Below are 24,359 nucleotides of genomic sequence, written 5' to 3' on the forward strand. Positions count from 1 at the left end.
ACGATGGCAAAGAAGCGGAAATCTTACGCGTAACGTAGGTTTGAATCCCTGCTAGTGCGAGTACCGGTTGTCTCGGAATGCGGACTTTAGTGCCTTCCTTGACGCGGCCGGTCTTCGACACCCTTTAAAGGCAGCCTATAGTTTTCCGTTGTTTAGCAATAAAACGCTAAAAAAGGGAGATGTAGGAAAACTATGTGTAGAAGTAAAGAGCACGTACCTCAGGTGGAGCTGCAAACTTCAGGTTGGCGAGAGAGCCGTGCGACCTGCTGCGGTGCTCCTGTCGGATGCTGTAGGAGAAGGCGCGCTCGTTCAGATGGCCCTTCTTCCTGTAGATGCCGCCCGCGTCCTCCACCGCCTCCAGACCCGTCATGCTCTGCGCCGCCTTCATCGCGGCCGGCGGCGGCTTCGAGCGCCGCGGGTCCACCGTCGCGTACTGCAGGCGCCCGCGCCCGGGGCCCGGGGGGCCCGGCGGCCCCGGCGGGAAGGGCCCCGCGGCCAGCGCGGCCGGCACGCGGCCCCGGTGACCCAGTGTCGCTGGGCGAGCGTGAGGCAGCGTAGCGGCGGGATGTGCCACTAGTACCATGGGATGTGCGGCGGCCCAGGCCGGCGGCGCTCGGCCCAGCGACCGCCCGTTCATCATAGGCGCTGGCCCCGCGTATAACTCATCAGCTGATGCCGAAGACTTCTTTTTCGTCTTCTTAGCGGTGGCGGTCTTCTTCTTAGGCTCCTCGGGCGGCGGCGGCGGTGGCGGCACGGAGGCAGGTCGTGTGATCTGTCGGGGGCGCGGCGCACGCGCGGGGTGCGGGATGTCGTCGCTAGCATCGTCGCGCTCGGCGTCTCCGACCCACACCTTGTGGTTCTCGTCGCCGTCGTAGGCCTCCAGCTCCTCGTCAGGATCGGGCGGCAGGTGCGAGGGCGCCCGCTCGGCCTCGAGGCGCTTGGCGTAGGAGCTGTCGGCGTACGCGTGGAAGCAGCAGCGCACGAGCGCGTTGGCGGCGGCCTCGCGGCGGCAGATGAAGGCGTGGCACTCCAGCACCTTGATGCCCTGCGTGCGGCGCAGCACGGCCGCGAACAGCGGCGGGCGGCGCGGCGCCGGCGCGCGGGCGAAGGGCGAGTCCAGCGGCAGGAAGCGCGGCGCCGCCTCCACCGTCACGCGGCGCACTGCGGCGCAGTAGTGCAGGCTGGAGATGGGGAAGAAGCGCGCCACGCGGGAGCCGCTCTCGTCGATGTTCTCCAGCAGGATGCCGTTGGACCACACGGACAGCCACGAGTCGATGCCGCCGCTCGTGGCGCCCTTGTCCGGGTACAGCTCGCGCAGCGGTTCCTGGATGCCTTGCAGTCCGTCCTTGCTCTGCTGCGGCACGGCCGAGCCGAGGTAGAGCACGCGGCACCGACATATCGGCGTCGACTCCATTTCGTCACTGCACTATCACAACATCACACTGAATCACTTGAAAACACAAATATTGTCGCGTTAGGTTCGCGCGCGGACCGGTACGTGCTCGCCGCGACTCGCCGCGGCTCTCAGTGAGCGGAATTCAAGATGGCGGGCGCGGCGGCGGGGGCGGGGGGGGGCAGGCTGTACCTGCGCACACGCAGGTGTGGGTGCGGGGGCGGGGAGGAGGGGGCGGCGGGGGCGGAGGGCGCGGAGTGCGGACGGCGCGGTGCCGATGAACCGGCATTGTGTCAGGCGCGTCGTCGCGAATTTGGGCGCGTTTCTCTCCACGTCAGCGGCGACGTGACGGAATGTCCTGCGGCAGTGAAACCTGAAGGTCGCGCGATGCACATGTCCCGGCGGGGCTGGCTGGCTGCATCACTGCACCTACGTCCGTGTTGCACTCTCTATGCAGTTTCCATTTCACGTCAATTGGGTCATTGTTTGACCGAACGTCGGACCTTCGCTGGCTAACGGGCGGTTCGTGTGAACTTGTAATAAAGACAGGCCGATCACTGTAACTCGTTATTGCGAACAATGCTTTATCTCTTATTAGTCGCACAATTAGGATCACACGGAGTTGTTAACATTCCTCGCTGCTCGTAAAATATATCTTGTTCTTTAATCGAAACACATAAAATACCCTAATTGTGGTGGGTGACTCATTAAGATTCTTTAACTTCATTAACTCAGTTTTAATGGATGCAGAGGGAAAAAGAAAATCAATAGAAACTTAGTGCATACAAAACTCAAAGATTTTCAGCAGATAAGCAGAAAATTAAACAAAACTCTTAGGCCTAAGTTCACCAACAGCATTAATATCAATTTTCTTAAACAATTGACTATGAAATTTTCACGTTCAATTATTTATTTAAAAGTTAACAGTTATTTTAAGAAAAACGATATTGTAATTAAGAATGTGGTATTGATAGTGAGGTAACAGCAATTTTTACATAAAAAAAGTTGTATTGCAGCCAAGTTTCAATAAATCATTTTAAATTGAACTAAAATGAAAAGTAACTAAATAAATAAAACAAGGTTTGCTTTCAACACTTTATATTGTTTAATAGTCTATGTACAATATTAACTTCATGTCTTACCACAAAATCTATAACTATACAAATTATAGATTACACTATTGTCAGGCATACTATCCACTTCACTCATTATTTATTTTTACTTACGTACAATCCTGTACATAATTATCTGCGCAAGCGCAAATACTAAAAAATTTAAGGATTCAACTACTGTTGGAATTCCTGAATAGAAAGAACACTTGTTACATGTTTTGATAAAATTCATAATAAGTTGCAAAGTATAATTAGTTACCACATAATACAAGTTACAGACCCAGTAATGTGATTTAAAACACACTTTTTTAAGAACATTTTACCTAAAATAAGGTGGAAAGAGAAGTATATAAAATCTGAATTATGTACCTATGTGAATTTTAAACTTTCCTAAAATGATTTCTTTGATAAAACGTAATAACTTTTGACGCACACATAGGATCGATTGAGACTTTTAACATTATTATCATTTTTAATGGTAAACCCAAGCTCTCCACCAAAATTTGGCTTTCCGGGAATTTTTGTTATTTCAAATGTCTATTTTTACCGATGTCTATTTTAAGCGATATATAGCGCACTTTTACTATGTATCATCATCATCATCATGTACTATGTACTTATTACCTATGTATGCCATAAAGAAATTTGAAAAAGTTGCCAAAGCAAACTGACTGAACAATGGTATCCAATCTCTGGACTGCTTTTAGATGACTTGGAGAATGCATCTGGGCTACAAAATATATAACAATTTCTTTACATTATAAAATGTGAGCTTAGCGTACATAGTGCGTAATACCCTATTAAAAAATCGTGGTCAATATCACTCCTAGCTCTGGAATCTTCCTACCACTGTAGGAAAGGTATTTCACACACACTGCTGATTACCCGACCTACATATCTGATAATATATATAATATATAATGTCGGGACACCTTTTCACACACGGTCGGTTAGCCCCATGGTAAGTTATTATTTAACTTGTGTTATGGGTGCTAACCCAACTGATAAACTACATATAGCTACATATATACATATTTATAAATACATATTGTAACACCCAGACCACGGCCAACAAGCATGCTCATCACACAAATGTCGACCGAACCGGGGATCGAACGCGTTAACTCAAGGTTCGGCAGTCCGGCGTGGTGACCATTGCGCCATCGAGGTCATCATGACACAGCTTACTACTACGACGGGCACGTAGGAGAAGTACGCCTACGGGTACGGGGCAGTATTTGGTGGATTTAGGCGAAGGTATCTCTATTAAATGTCACGTTATCATTCAAACAAAATATCTAATAAACTACCAATTTATACATTATGTATTTAGCGTATATATCACACACTATCCTTAAAACACTCGATCTAAATATCCGATATCTCCTACGACCGTAGGAAAGTCCTCTAGGCGTAGGAGAACTACGCCTACGGGTCGGTCGGATGCTAGTATTTAGCGGATTTATACGAAGGCTCTTCCGTTGGCTGCGGCGCTTTACGTTTCTGAATTATATTTTGGATCTGTAACAATATATTTTAGAATCAAAAATGATGTTTGGAGAGAAATAAGTTTTTTTAAGTTGTGTGACTGATGCCCGTTTTTACCAACAATCTCAACGTTTCCCTAGCTAAGTGTCACTAAGAATAAGGGCTCCCCCAATAATAAAGGTTATAAGGGACACTTAAACGTTGGTGAAAACGAAATTCGTATTAAGTGTTCACTAAATGCTCCTAGGGGACCTATAAATTTAGATATTTGTTGATGAAAATGGGCATAAGTCTATAAATAGTCGTCTTAGAGTGAAAATTTCGGAAATGCATTTATTTTTTTATTGCGTTTCTAGGAAGAAGTCATCTCAAAAGCAGATCTTATTTCTTCCCCTGAAATGTTAATGCCCGTTTTCACCAACAATCTCTTAATCTAAGTGCCACTTAGAATAAGGGCTCTCCCAATTTTGACATAAATAACTATGTATAAGGGACACCTAAACTTTGGTGAAAACGAAATTCTTATTAAGTGTTCCGTAAATGCTCTTAGGGGATCCCTAAATTTAGGTATTTGTTGGTGAAAATGGGCATAAGTGTATTAAGTGTCCCTTAAGTACGGATATTGAGCTCTCGGCGGAAGAGTGGGGATCGCTTTGCGCACTGTACACATAAGGCAATAAACCAATAAATCGCTTCCAAATATCCGTGCCGATAACTATACACTTACGACATTTTCATAAGAAATAAAAATGTTTTTTTTTTTTTTTTTGTAAAAATAGCTTTTTAGCGCAAAGAACCGTATATGTCGTCGTTTCCAAATATGTACAAACCAACACATTTTTTAGAACATTTCACCTGTTCATTACTTAAATATTATATACCTGTTGCCACTCTCTATCAAGTTCAGCCTTCTCGCTCTTGTCCTTGGTCTTCCTGGTCTTGCGTCCGTCCTGCGTCTTGACGCCGTACTGGAAGGCGGCCTTGGGCAGCGCCTCCTTGCTGCTCATGTAGGCTGAGTACTCTTCCTGGGTGTCGAAGTCCCAGCGACCTGTGTTGTAAGGAAGAATTAGTGTTGCCATTGATGCAGAAATGGTCGCAAAAGATTTGTACTCGAGAGGAACCAAAACTTCAAGTGATATGGCAAAAAGAAACAAAAATTCAGGGTTAAACTGAGCGTCAGTTGAATTTTGAAAATTCATTATCTGTGAAAATTCATTACGTGTGATTATGACGATTTGTCCTAATTATATTAATAAGATAAACATTTTCGCTTGAATTTTCTGTGTAGGTAATTTAGTAACATTGTTCATAACAATTTCATATAATGCACAATGTGGAATAAACTTACGATGAAAAATAAGAGTATTTCTACAGATAATGGGGTCTGTTCTTGGCTTTACTAATAAAGCAATTTAGAAGATATTTTCATACCTTTGCTCAAGTTAGTGCTATTTTACAGCAAAACAAACCTATAGGTCCCTTCTTATTGCCGGCATCCATCTTGGTATAATCGACGGAATCATCGGAGTCGTCGATAGCGTCGTCCATCTCTCGCAGGCCGGGGTAGCACTCGGCGTAGCCCTCGGGCTCGGCCGCCAGGCGGGACAGCAGGGCGGCTGACCGGACTGACTTCTCTTCTCGGATGCGACACACTGGCTGCCTAAGTTTTTTGGTATTTTACAACAAAACTTACCTATATATAGGCGCTTTCTTACTCCATGCTTCCATCTTGGTATATATTTATGAAGCCATCGAAGTAGGCGCAACCTCCTGGCTGCATGATCTCTTCTCTTCTCTTCGCTCTTGGTATAATCGTCTTAACTGCCTTAAGTTTTGTGATATTTTACAATAAAACTTACCTGTACATTATTTTTTATTTCAAGCATCTATCTTGGTATGCGACTTGGACGCGACCTCCTGGCTGCCTAAGTTTAGTTGCATAAATAAGCAAAACCTACCTATAGGTCCCTTCTTATTGCCTGCATCCATCTTGGTATAATCGACGGAATCATCCGAGTCGTCGATCGCGTCGTCCATCTCTCGCAGGCCGGGGTAGCACTCGGCGTAGCCCTCGGGCTCGGCCGCCAGGCGGGACAGCAGGGCGGCTGACCGGACTGACTTCTCTTCTCGGATGCGGCCCACTGGTTCTGTTGCTGGTAGGTATTCTGGAAAAAAGTTAGTAAGTAGCTGTAGTTTATTGAATTAATTTTTTTGTCTAATCTATTTTATATCTCTATAATCTATATTACAAAGAGGAAAGAATCAAAAAGGCTCCGGAAGTACTTAACCGATTGTAATTTTATTATTTTTTCACTGCTAGGAAGCTACATTATTGCCGAGTACTTATTATATATTTTAGGCCTACCTACTTCATTCGGGTACGGGCAGTAGTTCTCACGGGATGCGAGTAGGTAGTAGTAGGTATATAATAGTTTACGATATATTCCTTACCCTTCTCCAATAAGCCATATAGCTCTATTCAGACTATGATTTTACAGTGTGTCGCAAGAAACATGTCATCAAAACAAGAAATACTTTTACACCCAAAGTTTTACTATTAATTTAAATTTTTCCTACGAACATCTTACTAAATAGTCACCGGAGTTATACTAAACAGCTATAAGTGAAATTTTACATCGTCATAAGTACAGTCTTATTTACAAGACTAGCTGTTGCCCGCAACTTCGTCTGCGTGGGCAATATAGAATAGTCAAAATACTACTTATCCCGTAGGTGCATTCTTTCACGTGACAGTATAATTAGGATTAGCACTTAGCAGTAGCATAGATGTCATAGGTGTCATTGAACATCATTGGCAGTCGTTACGGGTAGTCAGAAGCCAGTAAGTCTGACACCAGTCTAACCAAGGGGTATCGGGTTGCCCGGGTTACTGGGTTGAGGAGGTCAGATAGGCAGTCGCTTCTTGTAAAGCACTGGTACTCAGCTGAATCCGGTTAGACTGAAAGCCGACCCCAACATGATTGGGAAAAAGGCTCGGAGGATGATGACTTAGCAGTAGCATAGATTCATTGATCAAGGTTGTGTTGTGGATGTGACCATTTATCTAAACGAAAGAAGTAAATTTTGTGACGTTGTGAATATCTCTGGATCTAGTCAGCCAATTTGGAAAATTATTACGTATGGTGCGTAAGTAATTTTCACAGGAAACAGCTATAATCTATGTCTATATGCTTTGAGTCTGACAAAGCTGTCATTTGTAAATTTTCTGCAGCTGCTGCGACTAATCAGAAGCCAGAAAGTCTTTCAGTCTTACCATGGATATCGTCTTGTGTAGTTGACTGGATTGAAGATAGGTAGATAGGTAGTCGCTCCAAGCAAAATATTGGTACTCAAACAGATTCGGTGACTGGAAGCCAACACCAACATAGTTGGGGAATAGCTGGATGGATGATAAAATGAGTCATCATTATCAGCAGGCGCATAGGGTAGGATAGTTTCACTTACTCACTATGGTAAGGCTGACCCCACATTAGGCGTGCGCGATCCTCGGGCGTGTGAGTAGCGCGGGCGTCGCGAGCGCGCTGCGTGAACGTCGCGTTTTGCTGCCCTGCGGCATGTGTGAAGAGTGCAAGCGACGCGCTCGCGGCGAGCACGCGGCGCTCAAGTTGCGTATTTACCCCTTCGCCCGCTATCCCCGCCGCTCGCTAAACGCCTTAGCAGTTAAACGTCAAGGAGAGCGGCGCGTGCGCGCCGCGAGCGCCCTGCAAACGCCGCAGGGCAGCAAAACGCGACGCTCATGCAACGCGCTCGCGACGCACGCGCGGCGCCCGCGCTACTCACACGCCCGAGGATCGCGCACGCCTAATGTGGTGGCCTAAGCCGGGACTCCATCGAAATGTTTGCATTAGTTCACGAATAGGCAAAATGTACGTATCTGTGAGAGTCCACTTCATGTGTTCGTACTTGAAACCTGCAGTTTTGCCAAGATTTTAAAAATGAGCGCTCGCAATTTGTCATTTTTTGGTGGAGCCAGCAAATCAAAAGAAACATAAGTGTTGTATACTGTGCGTCACTACCGCACACCGGGAAAATTTTGCTCTTGCGGAGGACGTATATTTTGTGTCACACGTAAACAGGACGACAGTAAGTATCCACCGAAACACTTTCAAAGATCTGATGAACGAACAAATCAGACCTGACTTGGTCACCTGGGGCCAATCAGAGCTCTATGAAGCGATAATACGCTTTGGCTCCTACTGTTATTGTGGTTTCTGAAAATTTATTCACCTCATTCAACGATGAATGTAATTCTGATGGCGACGTTGGCAGATCAACTCTTTTGACTTCTCGAATAGGATACCATTGGTTTTTGTGCTATGCACACCTGCAATGCATTCTGGATTAGGATAGGATATAGGTGGATAGGTTTTGCAACAGAGAACAATTCTATCTTTAGATTTGTGATTAAATGACATCAAACGTAGTTTTATATAAAAGGTATTTTTTTAGACTTGGCTCGGGTCGTACTGAGACTGTTCGTAATCGTGAACAGTGTACTTGCGATCAGAAGTTGAAAGTAAGCATGTCTCTGGTATGCGGCGCGTAATTTGTACGTTTTCAGACGCATAAAGCATTTTACGTGTGTATGGTATTAAATAGAGAAAGCTCCCATTTCTTATCTGCATTTGTATCTGTTCTTGTTTTTAAAGCTACAGAATCCTACATTACCTACCTCACGCTTAGCAGCGCTTGCGAGAGATAGACCCTCATTTCTTCTAGGATTAAGTTTACATATTTTGCATCAGAAAAAATAATTAAGGTCTACTTAATACTACTCACTCAAAGTAATTTGTTTTAAGGCCAGCACATTAGTGGAAGATAAGCTAAACTATGTTTATGAAAAAATCCTGATATGAACTCCATCTGTAACTTTAAACGATAATTAATTGTTCCACTAAAGTCATCATTTTTGACATAATGTTCAAAAAATAATTTAGATGGCACCGTTTTAAATTTGGCTGAAAACTATTAATTTTCTTTTCATCAAGGTAATAATTATAGTTGGATTTTGATGTGGCACGGCAAACTGACAAACACTATTGAAATGTCTATCGAAAAATTACACTACGTGTTAAAATATGGTGAATTACGGAAAATACACAACTCCATCTGTTGAAATAATAATCCTCTATAAAGAATGTATGGTAATATTGTCATTTACCACCTCGCTCCTTTGACTAATTTGATGTATTTTATTTACCACAGATTTAGCACAGATGGAGCTACTTTAACCTTGGCTAAACAAAATTTTCATATTTTTTTCTTCCGAAGTTACTTATAAAGGTGTGATTTTCTGTGTAAAGATTAATAATAGGCCGATCAACTAATATAAGTACAACATTCAAATGTACAGTTTTGACAAATAGATTGCGTGTCGTAATATTTTACATCTTGAATTCACAAAATTTATCATATCTTTTGATAAAGTGAATCGATTTCGATGAAACAAAAACTAAGTAATACCCCAAGTTACGTAGAATTTTTGTATATAAGCATTGTCTGCATTTAATTCGTAGATTTTACGTGAATCCCGAACGAACAAACAGACAAACAGACAAAAATGACAAAAATGATGGAAATGGGTTCTGTTAGTTATTCTTTAACATGCTGGCTATTTTTTTTGTCAATTTCTTCAATGTACAAAAATTACTTTTCTACAGATTTATTATATGTATAGATTACAAACAAAATATTATACTAGGAGCACTAATATTTAACCTACAAACCTACTACAAAAGGTACATACCGTCATCCTTATCAGCATCAGCGGGTTTATCAAAGTACCCGCCCGCCCTGGGCCTGTCCTCGCGTCGCTCGTGCCGCTCGCCCGCGGTGTACTCGCCTATCTCGCCGTAGATCGAGTCGTCGGCTCGACCCTTCTCTGATGCCTTATCCTGGGGAGCAGGTTGATCATCAGTTTATGTATTTACCAAAAGATCAAGATAATTAATTCAAAGTAGGCTGAAAATCAGCAATTTTTAAAGATCAAATTTACAAAGGATAGCCCCCAAAACGCCCACTTTTCATCACTTCTTATGTGTTTATGTATATAGTTGACGATACAGGAAAAAATATAACTATCAAGTGCAAAGGTACTCCGTATTTCTTAAGAAATCTCTTCCAGCAGGCCCAGTATAGTTTATATTAGAATAGTTCATATATTACTTGGTAAGTGGAGAGGTATATGATGAGATGTTAAGAAAATATGCTGTACAGGTTTTCTTTTGGCTATGTCCTGTACTTGTGTTATGTGGTTCACCTGGATATCAGCCTATCACGATATTATACCTTGGTCTTCTTGAGCTTCCTATGTGTGCCGTGTCGCAGGTACGAGAAGATCTGCGCCAGTTTGTCCAGCACCAGGTCGCCGGCAGCACTGGCGGCCGGGGCTGCGGCATCAGGCATATCGCGTCTACTCCTAGTGGAAGTTACTAATCGTAGATAGTATACCTTGGTCTTCTTGAGCTTCCTATGTCTGCCGTGTCGCAGGTAAGAGAAGATCTGCGCCAGTTTGTCCAGCACCAGGTCGCCGGCAGCACTGGCGGCCGGGGCTGCGGCATCAGGGACTGAAGGTGACATACCTTGGTCTTCTTGAGCTTCCTATGTGTGCCGTGTCGCAGGTACGAGAAGATCTGCGCCAGTTTGTCCAGCACCAGGTCGCCGGCAGCACTGGCGGCCGGGGCTGCGGCATCAGGCATATCGCGTCTACTCCTAGTGGAAGTTACTAATCGTAGATAGTATACCTTGGTCTTCTTGAGCTTCCTATGTCTGCCGTGTCGCAGGTAAGAGAAGATCTGCGCCAGTTTGTCCAGCACCAGGTCGCCGGCAGCACTGGCAGCCGGGGCTGCGGCATCAGGGACTGAAGGTGACATACCTTGGTCTTCTTGAGCTTCCTATGTCTGCCGTGTCGCAGGTAAGAGAAGATCTGCGCCAGTTTGTCCAGCACCAGGTCGCCGGCAGCACTGGCGGCCGGGGCTGCGGCATCAGGGACTGAAGGTGACATACCTTGGTCTTCTTGAGCTTCCTATGTCTGCCGTGTCGCAGGTAAGAGAAGATCTGCGCCAGTTTGTCCAGCACCAGGTCGCCGGCAGCACTGGCGGCCGGGGCTGCGGCATCAGGGACTGAAGGTGACATACCTTGGTCTTCTTGAGCTTCCTATGTGTGCCGTGTCGCAGGTACGAGAAGATCTGCGCCAGTTTGTCCAGCACCAGGTCGCCGGCAGCACTGGCGGCCGGGGCTGCGGCATCAGGCATATCGCGTCTACTCCTAGTGGAAGTTACTAATCGTAGATAGTATACCTTGGTCTTCTTGAGCTTCCTATGTCTGCCGTGTCGCAGGTAAGAGAAGATCTGCGCCAGTTTGTCCAGCACCAGGTCGCCGGCAGCACTGGCAGCCGGGGCTGCGGCATCAGGGACTGAAGGTGACATACCTTGGTCTTCTTGAGCTTCCTATGTCTGCCGTGTCGCAGGTAAGAGAAGATCTGCGCCAGTTTGTCCAGCACCAGGTCGCCGGCAGCACTGGCGGCCGGGGCTGCGGCATCAGGGACTGAAGGTGACATACCTTGGTCTTCTTGAGCTTCCTATGTCTGCCGTGTCGCAGGTAAGAGAAGATCTGCGCCAGTTTGTCCAGCACCAGGTCGCCGGCAGCACTGGCAGCCGGGGCTGCGGCATCAGGGACTGAAGGTGACATACCTTGGTCTTCTTGAGCTTCCTATGTCTGCCGTGTCGCAGGTAAGAGAAGATCTGCGCCAGTTTGTCCAGCACCAGGTCGCCGGCAGCACTGGCAGCCGGGGCTGCGGCATCAGGGACTGAAGGTGACATACCTTGGTCTTCTTGAGCTTCCTATGTCTGCCGTGTCGCAGGTAAGAGAAGATCTGCGCCAGTTTGTCCAGCACCAGGTCGCCGGCAGCACTGGCGGCCGGGGCTGCGGCATCAGGCACGTCGTGCTTGCTCCTGGTGAGGGTTGTGGGTATGTCGCTGTCGGCGCCAGCTTCCTCGTCTAGTTCTACTACGTACGCCATGCGGCCGGGACCGAACATCTCGTTGCGGATGATTTTTTTGTTCCTGTAAATGAAGGAAATAAGTTTAATTACATGATTATAGAAGTATGCATATACAGAACAAGCTGTTTTCCGGCGGTTTCACCCACATTCTGGGGGAACTTCTGCCTGTACGTGGATACCACACCTACCACAGCTTTTTCTCCACCACCCAAAGGTAGACTGGCAGAAAACGCCTATGACGTTAAGTCCGCCTTGTACGAAATGTGCAGAAGCATTAAATAAATAAATAAATAAAATATCAATTTAAAACTGAACTTTTAAAATCGATTCTTAGAGCTTTTAGTGTACAAACTAACAAAATAATGTTTCCTTTTTATTACATTAATATATGTAAATAACAAAACAGAATGAAACTTGAGAAGGTACCTATGTATTGCAAATAAACATAACCGAAATAAATGTTAGAAGATTTAAAATAAAATAATTTTGTTTCTACAATAGTGTCATGACAAGTCAATGAGTAACTTAATACTTACTTCTGTTCTTGTATCATGTTGTAGATATTTTTCGCCATTGTCGTTTCAAACTGCATCTCTTCTTCCTATAAGAAAGCATTTAATTTTTTTTCAATATCTTCTCAGAAGACAAAGTGTTATTAATTTCCTTTGTGTTACATTACAAGGGCGTCAAATAATTTATTATTTCTTTGTGAATACTTTTTCAATACAAGAGGATGGCAAATTTCTCAAAAAAAATGAAATAATTGCAGCTGTTTTATAGTTATTAATGTTTATACCTAAAAATAATAAGTTTTTCCTGTAAAATATTGCACATACCACAGGCACTTCTTTCTTCTCTTTAACGGGTTCCACGGGAGCCGTGACAAGACGTTCCATTTCAGCTTCCTGCTCCTGTTCCCTAGTTTGTATTTCAGATCTCACCTGCAGACAACACAACAATTTTTTAATATTTACCTTCTTGCTACAATTGAAAGCTACTGAATGGATTTTGTTTTAACTTGGCAATAATATAGCTTCATCGTCTGCCTAGCCTTTTCCCAACTCATTTGGGGTTGGTTTCCAGTCTAACCGGATGCAGCAGAGCACCAGTGTTTTACAAGGAGCAACTGCCTATCTCAACTCTTCTACACAGTTACCTGGGCAACCCAATACCCCTTGGCAGTAATATAGCTTAAATATATAACATAAAGTATATTTTACTATCAAAATTTGAGTTTTCTTGCTTGGGACACTGATGAAATTACAGGGGAAAGTAAATATTAACAATTAATAGTAATAATACCTTTTGCAGCAAAGCATAATCAAGACCTTTCACCAAATGGGTATGTTCCATGTCACCTCCAAGATACTTGGATTCCTGTAAAACGAAAAAAATATTAAGAAAATGTTCAGTTCAATATTAGGCTTACATATTATAAAAAACATGTCAAATGTATTCATAACCTACAATATGATTGTAATGAACTTGAACTATCATACTTATTTCATAAATATGAATATACAAACCTGAATAAGTTGTCTTCTTCGCTCTTTGGCATCCATTCCCGATTTCAAATCCGGTGCTACAGCTCTGCAAAGATATGCATACTGTTATATTACCTTTCTTAGTATTTACCAACAGTGTTTAAGCCTAGCCTACAAAGCTAACCTAACTCTAAGTTCTAACCAGACTTTAGACCCCTCTGAAAAGCCCTGGGTCTATCCTTAAAAATGTCACCATTCAAGAGTGGCACTATATAGAGTTCATGAGGTTTCTTGCAAGTTTTTCTTTGTGGGACCATCTTTTTGACATCAGGCAATTAGAGTGAGGATTCATACGAGCCTGCGAAGCCTGTGGGACTTTAATGCATAATGAGTTAATGAAAAACTAACCTGTAAGCACTGCTAGTGTTGCTGGTTGGATCCATAGGCCCCAACTCATTGACGCCGTCCCTCCTCTCCCGCGCCCGGTCTCTGTACTTCTCAGCTAATTCAGCTAGCTTGTTATCTTCCTGCTTTTTCAGTGCAGCATAGTAAGACTTCTTCTTTCGTCGAAGCTCACCTTTGTTCTCAGCGGGAGGCTGCATAGACCTGGAATTTTTGGACATTTAGTCATCTTTAGTAGGTCTGTAAGTCATCTGATTGGAGTAGAAATAGTTCCTTACTTGAACTTCAGGAATAATCACCGATAATGGACATGAATATTGATGCCGAAAATACCTACAAAAAATGACTTACCCAGCATTGGCCATGGCTTCTCGCACCGAGCCCGTGGGGTGGGAGCCCCCGGAGCCCCCGGGCGTAGCCCTAGGAGTCATCAGCAGCTTCCTAAAGTCTTCATTTGTAAGCCTTTGAGACGCTGGGGTCTGCTCCACGCTGTTGTCATCCATTTTTACGGTTTTTGTTTCAAACTTCTCTGTTAAATTTTGCGGCTATGCCGCTGCTGTAACTTCACTACAGGAGGGCGCAAATCAAGTCTACAATATTTTATTAATTAACGCATTGCAAAACGACCCTTGGAAACAACATTGATATTTACTTTGACAGATAGATTTTTTCAGCATATTTTGTAGCATCCGCATTCGAAACCAAGTCTTTTGAGCATTAATTAAAGACACCAGAGAAAATAACTTTTATCTTGTGATTTTTTATGCCATGGATGAAATTATTCTACACGTCGCGTCGTGGTTAGAGTAGTATGGTATTAGAAATAAAAACAACAATGAATACGCAAAACGCTTTATTGAAACTTAGGAACCTAGCAAACATTGTTTATTCGTCACTGTATTTATGAAGTTACCCAAATAAGCTGTGAAAAGTCGTGCCCTTGTATCCAACATTTCCTACAGGATTGTCTTGGAAAGTTATGTACATTCTGCAACAAAGCAACAATTTTTAAATAGTAGGTATATACCTTCCCTCTATCTGATACTGAACAAAAAAAAATGTTACCAAGCCCTACCGCAGTCTTAGAACATGGACTGTACAATGAAGATAGATGGGTTTCGTAGGCATATTTTCTGAAATGATACCTACTCTATCCAACACTCTGGAAAAGCAGTTGCCTGGCCAAAACCAGTTAGTAGTCGATAATGTTTCATGTAGGTACTGAATTACTGATGTGAACCCCAACATAGAATGATAGATGATTTTTTTTGCTGCTACGAAAAACCATGAAAAAATTCCAAATCTGTTTAAGGGAAAACCCAGCAATTACCGGAGAATTTCAACAAAAACTACGCGACGTTAAAATGCATAAATATTTATTTTCCCAAATCTCAAAAATACAGATTACTCTTACGCTTCTAAAAAATAATTTAAATAAAAACACCATAAATTCACAACATAAACTTGGCTCTTAACAAAAAAATAGGAAAGGACGTAAAAAAATAAAAAAAGTTTACCAATGACTGGGAATACGCAATATGACTATGGGTATAACATATTGACTAAAGGTAAGCGTCCACAGGCCCGCGTCGCACGTATCGGACGAATCGCATTATAGCATAGCTACCTATAGGAGCGGCCCGTACGATGATTAGACGCAGTTGTATGAATTTTTATAGGCAAACTAAAATCCGTTACGTGCGATGTGTCCGACAGTGCGATGCGTCCGATACATGCGATGCGTGCCTGTGGACGCTTACATTAGGAGGCAAAATACATTGCTGCTTTCGTCGTTATATAAAAAAAATCTCCATTTAATAAATGATGATGGAAATGAACCAGATTTGATCATGCGATGAAAAATTAACCATTTAAAAGGCACTATAAATATTGTTCTGGTTAAAACCTCTTTCAGGGCATAATGGCAGTAACTTATAATGTGAATAAATCAGGATAATACATTCTTACAACTAAAAAATAAAGACCAGACCAGACTTGCGAATTTAACAAACTTCATAAAAGGAGGTGCTAAGTTTGCCCTGTATGTATGTTTGTGCGCAATCACCTCACGTTTGGCTGAACCGATTTTAATACGATTTTCAGCGTGGTACTTTAAAGTTTTTGAATTCGGTTTTACATTTATTTTCTTTGTAATTTGACAACAGTCATTGAACATACTCTGAGTGTCACTTAATTAACGTTAGTCTGGTCTGACCTTTACAGAAGAAAAAATAATACATTTGTATGTAGGTTTTAGTGTTGCAAAAAAACAGTTTTTTTTCTAATGTGAAAAAAAACCTTGAAAAAAAACCCTGATAAAAAACTGTTTTTTTTCTGGGCCTGGTTATTTTCAAGAGCATAATAACCCTAAAATTATTAGGGCATTTACCGTTAAAGATTAATACTTAAGATTACAAGATAGTCTTAGGTTTATTCTTGAATCTACGGTACTTTTCTGATAAAAATATTGGCAACATTCATTGATATTAACTCAACGAAAGGGAAATTTTGAAAATTGAACTAAAACTTACGCTAGAAAAAAAACCAAATTTAGAAAAAAAACAACGATGCAAAGTTTTTTTTCATGTTTTTTTTCAAAGAAGTGAAAAAAAACAAATCGTTTTTTTTCATTTTACATCACTAGTAGGTTTATCCGAAAATAGCGTGGAACGTGGTGCCCTTGAAGCCGACGTTTCCCGTGGGCTCATCTTGGAATGTTATGTACATCCTGAAAGAATTATTGCTATTATTACTTCCCATGCATATGATTCTGTATGATATGTTTTTTACATTAGTAATATGCCCATGAAATGCTTATAAATAAGCTATGGTCCGCAGTTGTGAACTTCCCTTTTCATGCCGAAAACGGTTTTGTCCATCGGGGTGAACAGTGTCTACTATTCTCAAAAATGAGTCATCAAAAACAATTTTGGGTTCAGACACTCAATCAAAAAAACAGTATTCGACATCCCTTATCCTAATTAATTTATTTGTGATTGGCGCAGCATATCTTCTTCCATACCATCCTATCTGACATCAAATCAAACTCATGTTTTTAATTTAAAATAAGACTAAAAGAACTCTTTAGCCGCGTACGCACGTACGAACAAATTTGTTGCGTTACATGATATGCAACAACTTGGTTCGCACGTGCGTACCATCGAACATCGAACACTCTGTTCGTCAAACATGTTCGCGGCGATCCTTGTAGTGTGTTCTGTATGGACGGTGTTCGAAGCGCTTTAATAACTTCACAATCGACCACTTCCAACGGCGCCGTCATGGCTACTAAGATAGAGTTCACGACGGTTGTTCGCGAACTCGACTCGAACTATGTTTGCGTTCGTGTTCGAATATGCCGTCCATACGTACGAACCAAATGTTCGGGTCTGGTGTTTGTGTTCGCTATGTTCGTGTTCGTACGTGCGTACGCGCCTTTTCGGAGTCTTTCAAAACGTCAAGCTAGTTTTGTTTACACATTTCACAAGTAACACTCTTGGCAGCCATATCGCCTTTCATTTCTCACGATTCAAACAAACATTACATTTAGGTAATATTACGAAGAGGTTTTAATACTTTATGATAATGTGATCATGGACCACCTTTTTATTAATAATCTTATCAAAGGGTATTGGGTGACCCGGGTTCTTGGGTTGAGGAGGTCAGACAGGCAGTCGCTCCTTGTAAAACATGGGTACTCAGCTGCATCTGGTTAGACTGGAAGCCGACCCCAACGTAGTTAAGCAGCTGATGATGATGAACCACCTCTAATGAGCGTAGTAACTAAAGGACCATGTAGCAATAGGTCTTAAGATCATATGAGTCAACCATGAATTAATTAATGATTGCTTATTAACCACTGCTGCTACTAATCCTAACAGTACTAATTTAGAACTAGCTGTTTCCCCGCGGTTTCACCCGGGGGCACTACGGCCCGTACCGGGATAAAATATAGCCTGTTTACTCATGAAGAATGTAGCTTTTCAACAGTAGGTAAAGATTTAAACCGAGTACAAACAAACAAAAAAATCTTTATAATATGTACTAAAGAAATAAAGATTAAGCAAATTGTTGTTAAAATTATTATGTACGAAATGAATTAAATTATGTACCAACAACATATGGTTCATCTATTATTTTCTAGGTTCATGGACAAAATAAACTTTTTTGGTCGATAGAGTCCTCCTATTGTGGTCAAAATCTATGACTATCTACAGTCAGTCCCACTAAAAATCATCTAACAACTGATACTAGATTGAAAATAGCCCGACATATGAGATGACAATGTACACGCACCTACGTCCGGCGCGTTCAATGCAGTCAGACCTTGCTATGCAGATTGCCTAGATATCCATCCTCCGAGCCTTTTTCCCAATCATGTTGGGGTCGGCTTCCAGTCTAACCGGATTCAGCTGAGTACCAGTGCTTTACAAGAAGCGACTGCCTATCTGACCTCCTCAACCCAGTTACCCGGGCAACCAGATACCCCTTGGTAAGACTGGTGTCAGACTTACTGGCTTCTGACTACCCGTAACGACTGCCAAGGATGTTCAATGACAGCCGGGACCTACAGTTTAACGTGCCATCCGAAACACAGCCAATGCTGTCTAAGATATACTTAGAAAGTACATACAAACTTAGAAAAGTTGCATTGGTACTTGCCTGACTGGTAGATTGCCTAGATATATAGTGTAGAATAGAGGATGTTTATTGTCCGACACGGCATAATATGAAGACATACTAGTACCCACATACCAATACAATACAGATACCGAAATAAAAAAAAAAAAACGAAATCATAAGTCGAGGGAAAAGTAGCCATTAGGAGGGTATTTTCCATTTTTTTCATTTTGGCTAATTTTTTTTTAAGAACAATTATTTTTTAATAACTATTTGCATGTTTAGATAGCTTATTTGAAATTAATACCATAATTTGACTCTATTATTGATTTTTATAAGTAAATCAAGTTGCAAATAATCTCTCTAAATACCGTAACTAATAGCTTATTCTAATTAACATTACTTAATGACAAAAGAAAATACAATTAACAGACTTAATAAGCGTTTAGGTGCAAACCTATTCAATTAAACAAGCATGCTATCTAGCCCGCTTATCGCGCCAGAAGTGTAATTATTACACTCGAGTGCACGATAACAGGGTACTCTTGACTTTATTCACATAGTCTAAGAGCCAGCAAACGCCAGACCTATGTTATTTTATAAAGGCTGAAAATGTGTGCATCTACCTTGCAGTGGCTATGAACGATAGACTACTGCGCAGTTTGACTGACGGTGGCTTGAAAAATATATTAAAAAAATACTTTACCTAATTTTTTGTCAGTCGTATCCTATTAATATACGGACCACTTTTTATATGTATGAGATAAATAATTGCTGTAAGGTACAAAGTTTCAGCCTTTATAAAATAACGCAAGTCTGGCGGTCGCTGGCTCTTGATCTAACAGTCTAGAACAATACGACTGTTAGATAACAATATGTGTTTATAAACTTACGACTAGCGAGACCTACTGCAGAGTCTGCAGAGATCAAAGATTATTTATTGACTGCTGGTTTCCCGCGGTTCTATTTGAATAGCTACTTAAAAAAATATAAACAACCAGTAAATATTTACAAATAAATAAGGAGAATTATAACTAAGTTTCAACAAACTTCGCTAAGCATCGATATCAGCGGGAATTGTGCCCAAAAGATTTTATATAAATGTTATTAAATCATTATTACCCACGACGGAACGGAGCAGGTATATGCGTTTAGGGTGAGAGATGTGCGTTTGTGTGTTTGTGCAAAGTAATGTTCCCACCTATCTTCTAAACTCGTGGGTTTTTTCAATATTTTTGTTCAGTAGTTTATTCGTCCATAACCGTTATTTCTTTTAAAAACGTTGCACGTGAAAATACATGGTACCCAGTTGTTTTAACTAAACTGACGGTTATTTTGTAGGTGGACCTTAATGTGTATTCGTGTAAAAAGTCCTATTCTGATTGTGTACCTTTAGTTAAGTGCCCTACTCAAATGGAGTACCTATACATAGATTGGACCTCGTTTTTAGTACCCACTCTATAAATTATAGTTTGTTAACTGTGTTACGCAGTGCGAGCCCGATAATTATCGGACTCGCACTGCGTAACACAGTGTTCGCATCATCCTCCGAACCGGACAATCCAATACCCCTTGGTTAGACTGGTGTCAGACTTACTGGCTTCTGACTACCCTTAACGACTGCCAAGGATATTCAATGACAGCCGGAACCAATACAGTCTAACGTGCCATCCGAAACACAGCCATGGGTGTCTAATGGACACACTCAGAGACATTTAATGGTTACTTAAGCCGTTCCTTAGTGCAGAATGTCTATGAGAATCTGTCACTGAGGAGTGACTTAAGTAATCATATCATATACATATTAAAAAGTACATACAAACTTAGAAAAGTTGCATTGGTACTTGCCTGACCTGGAATCGAACCCGCACCCTCATACTTGAGAGGTTGGTTTTTTGCCCAATGGGCCACCACGACTCCATAACACAGAGTTCTGGAGGTAGTTATTATAACAGACAGACAGAGTTAATTTCACATTATTTAGTAAGGATTTACTTAACAACGCGATGCCTCGGTATTTGAAATAATTTGAATACAAACACGACCCCATTTCCCATGGATAAATAAGTCGTTATTTCCACGTTATTTAAACTTTCAATGGCGTGTGATGATCTCTCTCTTAACCATTAACTATAGACTTTAAGATATTTGTTTATAAAAATACTACGTTTGAAATTCTGAAGCTATGTATTAAACTAGCTGCTTCTCACGGATTTACCTACTTGTCCATGGAATTTGACTTGTTTCAGTAGGTATCTCATAATACATAAGCCTTCCAAGAGTATATCAGATGAGGAAACAAGCCTATACAAGAATTAAATAGGTTTTAATATTATTAAGCTGAATACATAGTTTGTTTGAACGCGCCAATCTCTAGAACTACTGAATCGATTAAAAAAATCTGTCAGTGTGCGGAAGCTGGTTCAAAACAATATTACTTTATTTCTAACTTCTTCGATTACAATAACTTTTTTATGAGATTCACACTAAAAATCTCGTCAGTTTTATAAAAAGCGTATATTCCACGGAGTAAGCAAATATGAGCGGATATGCTATAATGCAGGTAAGTCAGACGCCTTCTTCTACGTCGAATTTGTACGCTGGGCATGACCAAAACGATCATTTACCAGTGAACTAACGAAGCGTTCGGGTTCTTTGAGACATCTGTCAACGATTTATGGTATTACAAAAAATTCTCTGGTCTAAAGAAGGCTTATAAGGGCGATAACAGTAACGTTCCTCTTCTCCCGCATGGTTATGGCACCTCCGCTAGTCATTTTGTTCTCCATGATATAATCTAAGTATATAAGACATACACCTACATTCCGTCTGTCTGTCTGTTATTCTTTCAATTCCGGAGTGAGCGCTATTGAAATTGCTGCGCCTCGATTCACAGGTGTTAATAGCTAAACAAATGGTACTCAATGGTTTAATTTAAAACGTAGGTACAGTCATGGATATAAGCATACTTCGTATGTCTGACTCACAATGAATATAGTATTTATTTTAATTGTAAAGCAGGCTGTTTCCCACGATTTCACTCTGGCCCTGAATAAACTACTTTATGTAGTTGCCCTCCTTATAACCAATTGACAACTGGCCAAAGATATTTCGAAACAGACCAATTAATCTCAAAACTAAGCAAACTAATCACATTTAGCAGATAGACCTACTGCTTTTACTTGCTGCTTAACTTATTATTCGATATAAACGTAAATACTAGGAAGAATGTTACGATTTAGTGTTAAGAATTCGACAGCGGATAAAAGAGTTTGGAAGGACAAAACATGCTGCACCAACCCCAAAAACGAATTGGCAACCGGGCAGAAGGCAAAGCAAAATAAAAAAAAATATGCAAAACTGACAGTTTCTTTTACAAACCAGACTTTACCAACTTCTTCTTCCTAATCTTACTGTTCCCAAATCATTTGGGGTCTGCACAATATGTGTTTTTCTTCCATTCGTCACTCCAGACTCCATACATCATACTAACACCCACTCCCTTCTTATTCATGTCTTCTTTCAGGCAATCAATCAATCAATCTTTCCCTCTGTCTACCTCTGCCTCTCCATACTTCCACATTCATACTTAAAACGCTCTTTGTAGAAAGCGTTTCACACCATCTCATCACTTGCCCATACCTTACTCAACAAATATTATATTTACCTATCACTCTTGACTCCGAGCTCCTGTTCAACCAGCTCGAAGAGTACTTTAGCATGTTTCTTGTTTTGTTCCACACCAAGTGCCCCGATTGACATGAGGTTGGCAATAGCACAGGGGTCTGTGGTGCCACCAAAGCTCATTGGAACGTCCGGGATTACAGACACCACGCAATACTGTGAAATCAGACATAATAAAAAAAATATTTTTGTCAGAATCAATCTTTTTTTGCTAGCTCTGGGTTACGAAACAGAATGATGTGATAATAAAGTTGATTTGTTTTCTGTGAAATCAAACCCAATTTTATATTGATAATTTTTTTCATGAAAATACTTAATTTTGTCATCAATTATCCATTCCATCATATATCAATATCCATCATATATCAACAATTTTTTTGAGATTAAATAATGTGGTTCAGTGTGAAGTCACACTAATTTTAATTTTCTTTTATTTTATATTGTTGCATACTTACTGCCAGCCCCAACATAGTTGGGAAAAGACTAGGCAGATGATAATTTAATTCAAAAATATTTTTTTTTCTAATTATTTCTTTATCTGAACAGTTAAAGATTAAACAACTAGATATTGGGTGCAATAACATTGAGAACAATAACAATATTAATTATTATTGATAGATGTACAGTGATAAGACTTTCTTTTCTTTCATTCAACATCTTAAAAACCCTATAAAGACGACCCACTGACCAAATGTTCTGTTAATCTTCTTATTCTTTTACTAACATTATGAGTCATGTTACTTGAATAAATAAGCTTTCTATTTTATTCTATTCTATTTGTATAACAGGGCTTCCAATTAAATTCATTATTCATGGAGAAGACAAAATATTCATCACCTGAAGTATTTTAAATGATATTTTCATACTGTAATCACATAATTTTGTTTTATTTTCAGTTTTATAAATGGGATATATAGTTATTTACTAATAAGAAAGTACATTCTCATGTCTGAATATGACTTGCAATATGTTTTTGCTCCTTTAATTGGTCAGTGGGTCGTGGACCAGTGGGTCGTCTTAGGGTATTCAAGTAAAACATAAGATAAAATGGGCAATTATTAAATATTTAAATACCTGTTCAGGTTTTCCAAGAGCCTTTGCCAACACCGGCACAGCTTTCAAAACAAAATCTTGAGGAATTTTGTTCCTTGCCACATTTGTTTCAATTCTAAAGTGCGGCATATTGAATATTTACTCAGTAACTTGAGCACGACTAGACTATTGAGAATCAAAAGTAGATTCTATGCAGTGGGATCAGCAGATTGCGAAAATGTGTTTCCGTTCCGTCTGACTGAAATGAATTAATGAAAATGAAATCCGGCCGGCTCAATGTCAAACAAAGTCATAGAACTAAATGTCAATGGTTTTGATTTATGCTCCAAAGATGGCGCTAGAGTAGTATTTATTATTGCAAAAATAAATTCGTATGGAAAGCAAAAAGTAATACTTATTTGTTATATTGACTGGATTGTTAATTAACTTATAATAAATTTGAGTTGACGTTAGTGTTAGTTAAATCACACGTGACATGAGATAACACGGATAAGCTTTTATTGTCTATGGGTGGTGAATTCCGGTAATTCATCGCCAGTGTTGTGCTCGTAATATCGATGAAATTAAAAATAGAATGATTACATCGAATAAAATCTTCAAGTAATGTTACATGCATATTAAACTATCTATTTTTCTAGACTGAATCGTCCCATTGCTGGGCAAAGACCCATTTCCCCGTACACATGTATATGATGGAGGTCCCTACATTCCTATTTGGTTTACACACCTCTCAATCCATTGTGTGGAAATTGGCACCAAAATTAACGATGTCTGACCGGATCACAAAACCGTGCTTTACAGCTTTTTATATGTATATCACGATAATAAAGTTCCCCACATACACACATTCAAGAAAGCGTCTCATTTTAAATGAGTTATAGATAAAAAAACATAAAATATCTACTAATCAAACACAATACAGGAATTAATTTTAAGCTGTGCACAAAAAAAAACTGGTGGTCCGGAATCATTAACAGAACATATCTGCATCATCAGTAAAAAATTTTTTTTCAGTCTTTTGTCCGCCCTAAAATCAGCAAAATATGGATACTAACAATTCTTACGCGCGCCGAGTAGAGCTCGCGTCAGTAAAAAGGTTT

At 40.9% G+C, this 24,359-nt stretch overlaps 3 protein-coding genes across 5 annotated transcripts in view; all 3 read right to left on the minus strand.

Annotated features, from left to right (window-relative positions):
• Positions 1-1,549, minus strand: part of LOC110373667 (serine/arginine repetitive matrix protein 1) — a 42,391-nt gene extending 40,842 nt beyond the window's left edge. For both annotated transcript variants that reach the window (XM_049842948.2, XM_049842949.2), the window contains exon 1: positions 218-1,549. In XM_049842948.2, the coding sequence (XP_049698905.1) occupies positions 218-1,414 (1,197 nt within the window). In that variant the 5' untranslated portion in view covers positions 1,415-1,549. The remainder of the gene's footprint in view (positions 1-217) is intronic.
• A 925-nt stretch (positions 1,550-2,474) lies between these two features.
• LOC110373664 (protein Red) lies at positions 2,475-14,566 on the minus strand. The gene is made up of 11 exons (XM_049842943.2): positions 14,254-14,566; positions 13,909-14,106; positions 13,543-13,606; positions 13,319-13,393; positions 12,853-12,957; positions 12,553-12,617; positions 11,837-12,077; positions 9,761-9,908; positions 5,952-6,158; positions 4,875-5,041; positions 2,475-4,026 (listed from the first exon to the last, which is right to left on the minus strand). Exons 1-11 carry the CDS (start codon positions 14,403-14,405, stop codon positions 3,952-3,954), a joined length of 1,497 nt encoding a protein of 498 aa, XP_049698900.2. The 5' UTR covers positions 14,406-14,566; the 3' UTR covers positions 2,475-3,951.
• A 172-nt stretch (positions 14,567-14,738) lies between these two features.
• Positions 14,739-23,516, minus strand: LOC110373655 (macrophage migration inhibitory factor). Of its 2 annotated transcripts, XM_064040419.1 has the most exons (4): positions 23,281-23,516; positions 22,190-22,362; positions 16,550-16,630; positions 15,262-16,152 (listed from the first exon to the last, which is right to left on the minus strand). In XM_064040419.1, exons 1-3 carry the CDS (start codon positions 23,386-23,388, stop codon positions 16,552-16,554), a joined length of 360 nt encoding a protein of 119 aa, XP_063896489.1. In that variant the 5' UTR covers positions 23,389-23,516; the 3' UTR covers positions 15,262-16,152; positions 16,550-16,551. The 2 variants fall into 2 exon arrangements, with proteins under 2 accessions (XP_021186658.1, XP_063896489.1); XM_021330983.3 differs by lacking the exons at positions 15,262-16,152; positions 16,550-16,630 and adding an exon at positions 14,739-14,890.
• Between the last annotated feature and the right edge of the window lie 843 nt (positions 23,517-24,359).

Source organism: Helicoverpa armigera, chromosome 22, assembly GCF_030705265.1.
Source record: "Helicoverpa armigera isolate CAAS_96S chromosome 22, ASM3070526v1, whole genome shotgun sequence".
Taxonomy (NCBI): Eukaryota; Metazoa; Arthropoda; class Insecta; order Lepidoptera; family Noctuidae; genus Helicoverpa; species Helicoverpa armigera.

Bases quoted from the DNA above. Each gene is read 5' to 3' on its own strand.
- LOC110373664 (XM_049842943.2), bottom strand. From the start codon at position 14,405: ATGGATGACAACAGCGTGGAGCAGACCCCAGCGTCTCAAAGGCTTACA. The intron at 9,909-11,836 runs GTATGTCACCTT...CCTGCTCCCCAG, and splicing joins GGAAGCTCAAGAAGACCAAG to GATAAGGCATCAGAGAAGGG. The intron at 6,159-9,760 runs GTATGTACCTTT...ACTTTTTTCCAG, and splicing joins TGATGCTGATAAGGATGACG to AATACCTACCAGCAACAGAA.
- LOC110373655 (XM_021330983.3), bottom strand. From the start codon at position 23,388: ATGCCGCACTTTAGAATTGAAACAAATGTGGCAAGGAACAAAATTCCT. The intron at 22,363-23,280 runs GTATTTAAATAT...CTGATTTCACAG, and splicing joins CTCTTGGAAAACCTGAACAG to TATTGCGTGGTGTCTGTAAT. The intron at 14,891-22,189 runs GTAAATATAATA...GCTTTGTTGCAG, and splicing joins CTCGGAGTCAAGAGTGATAG to AATGTACATAACTTTCCAAG.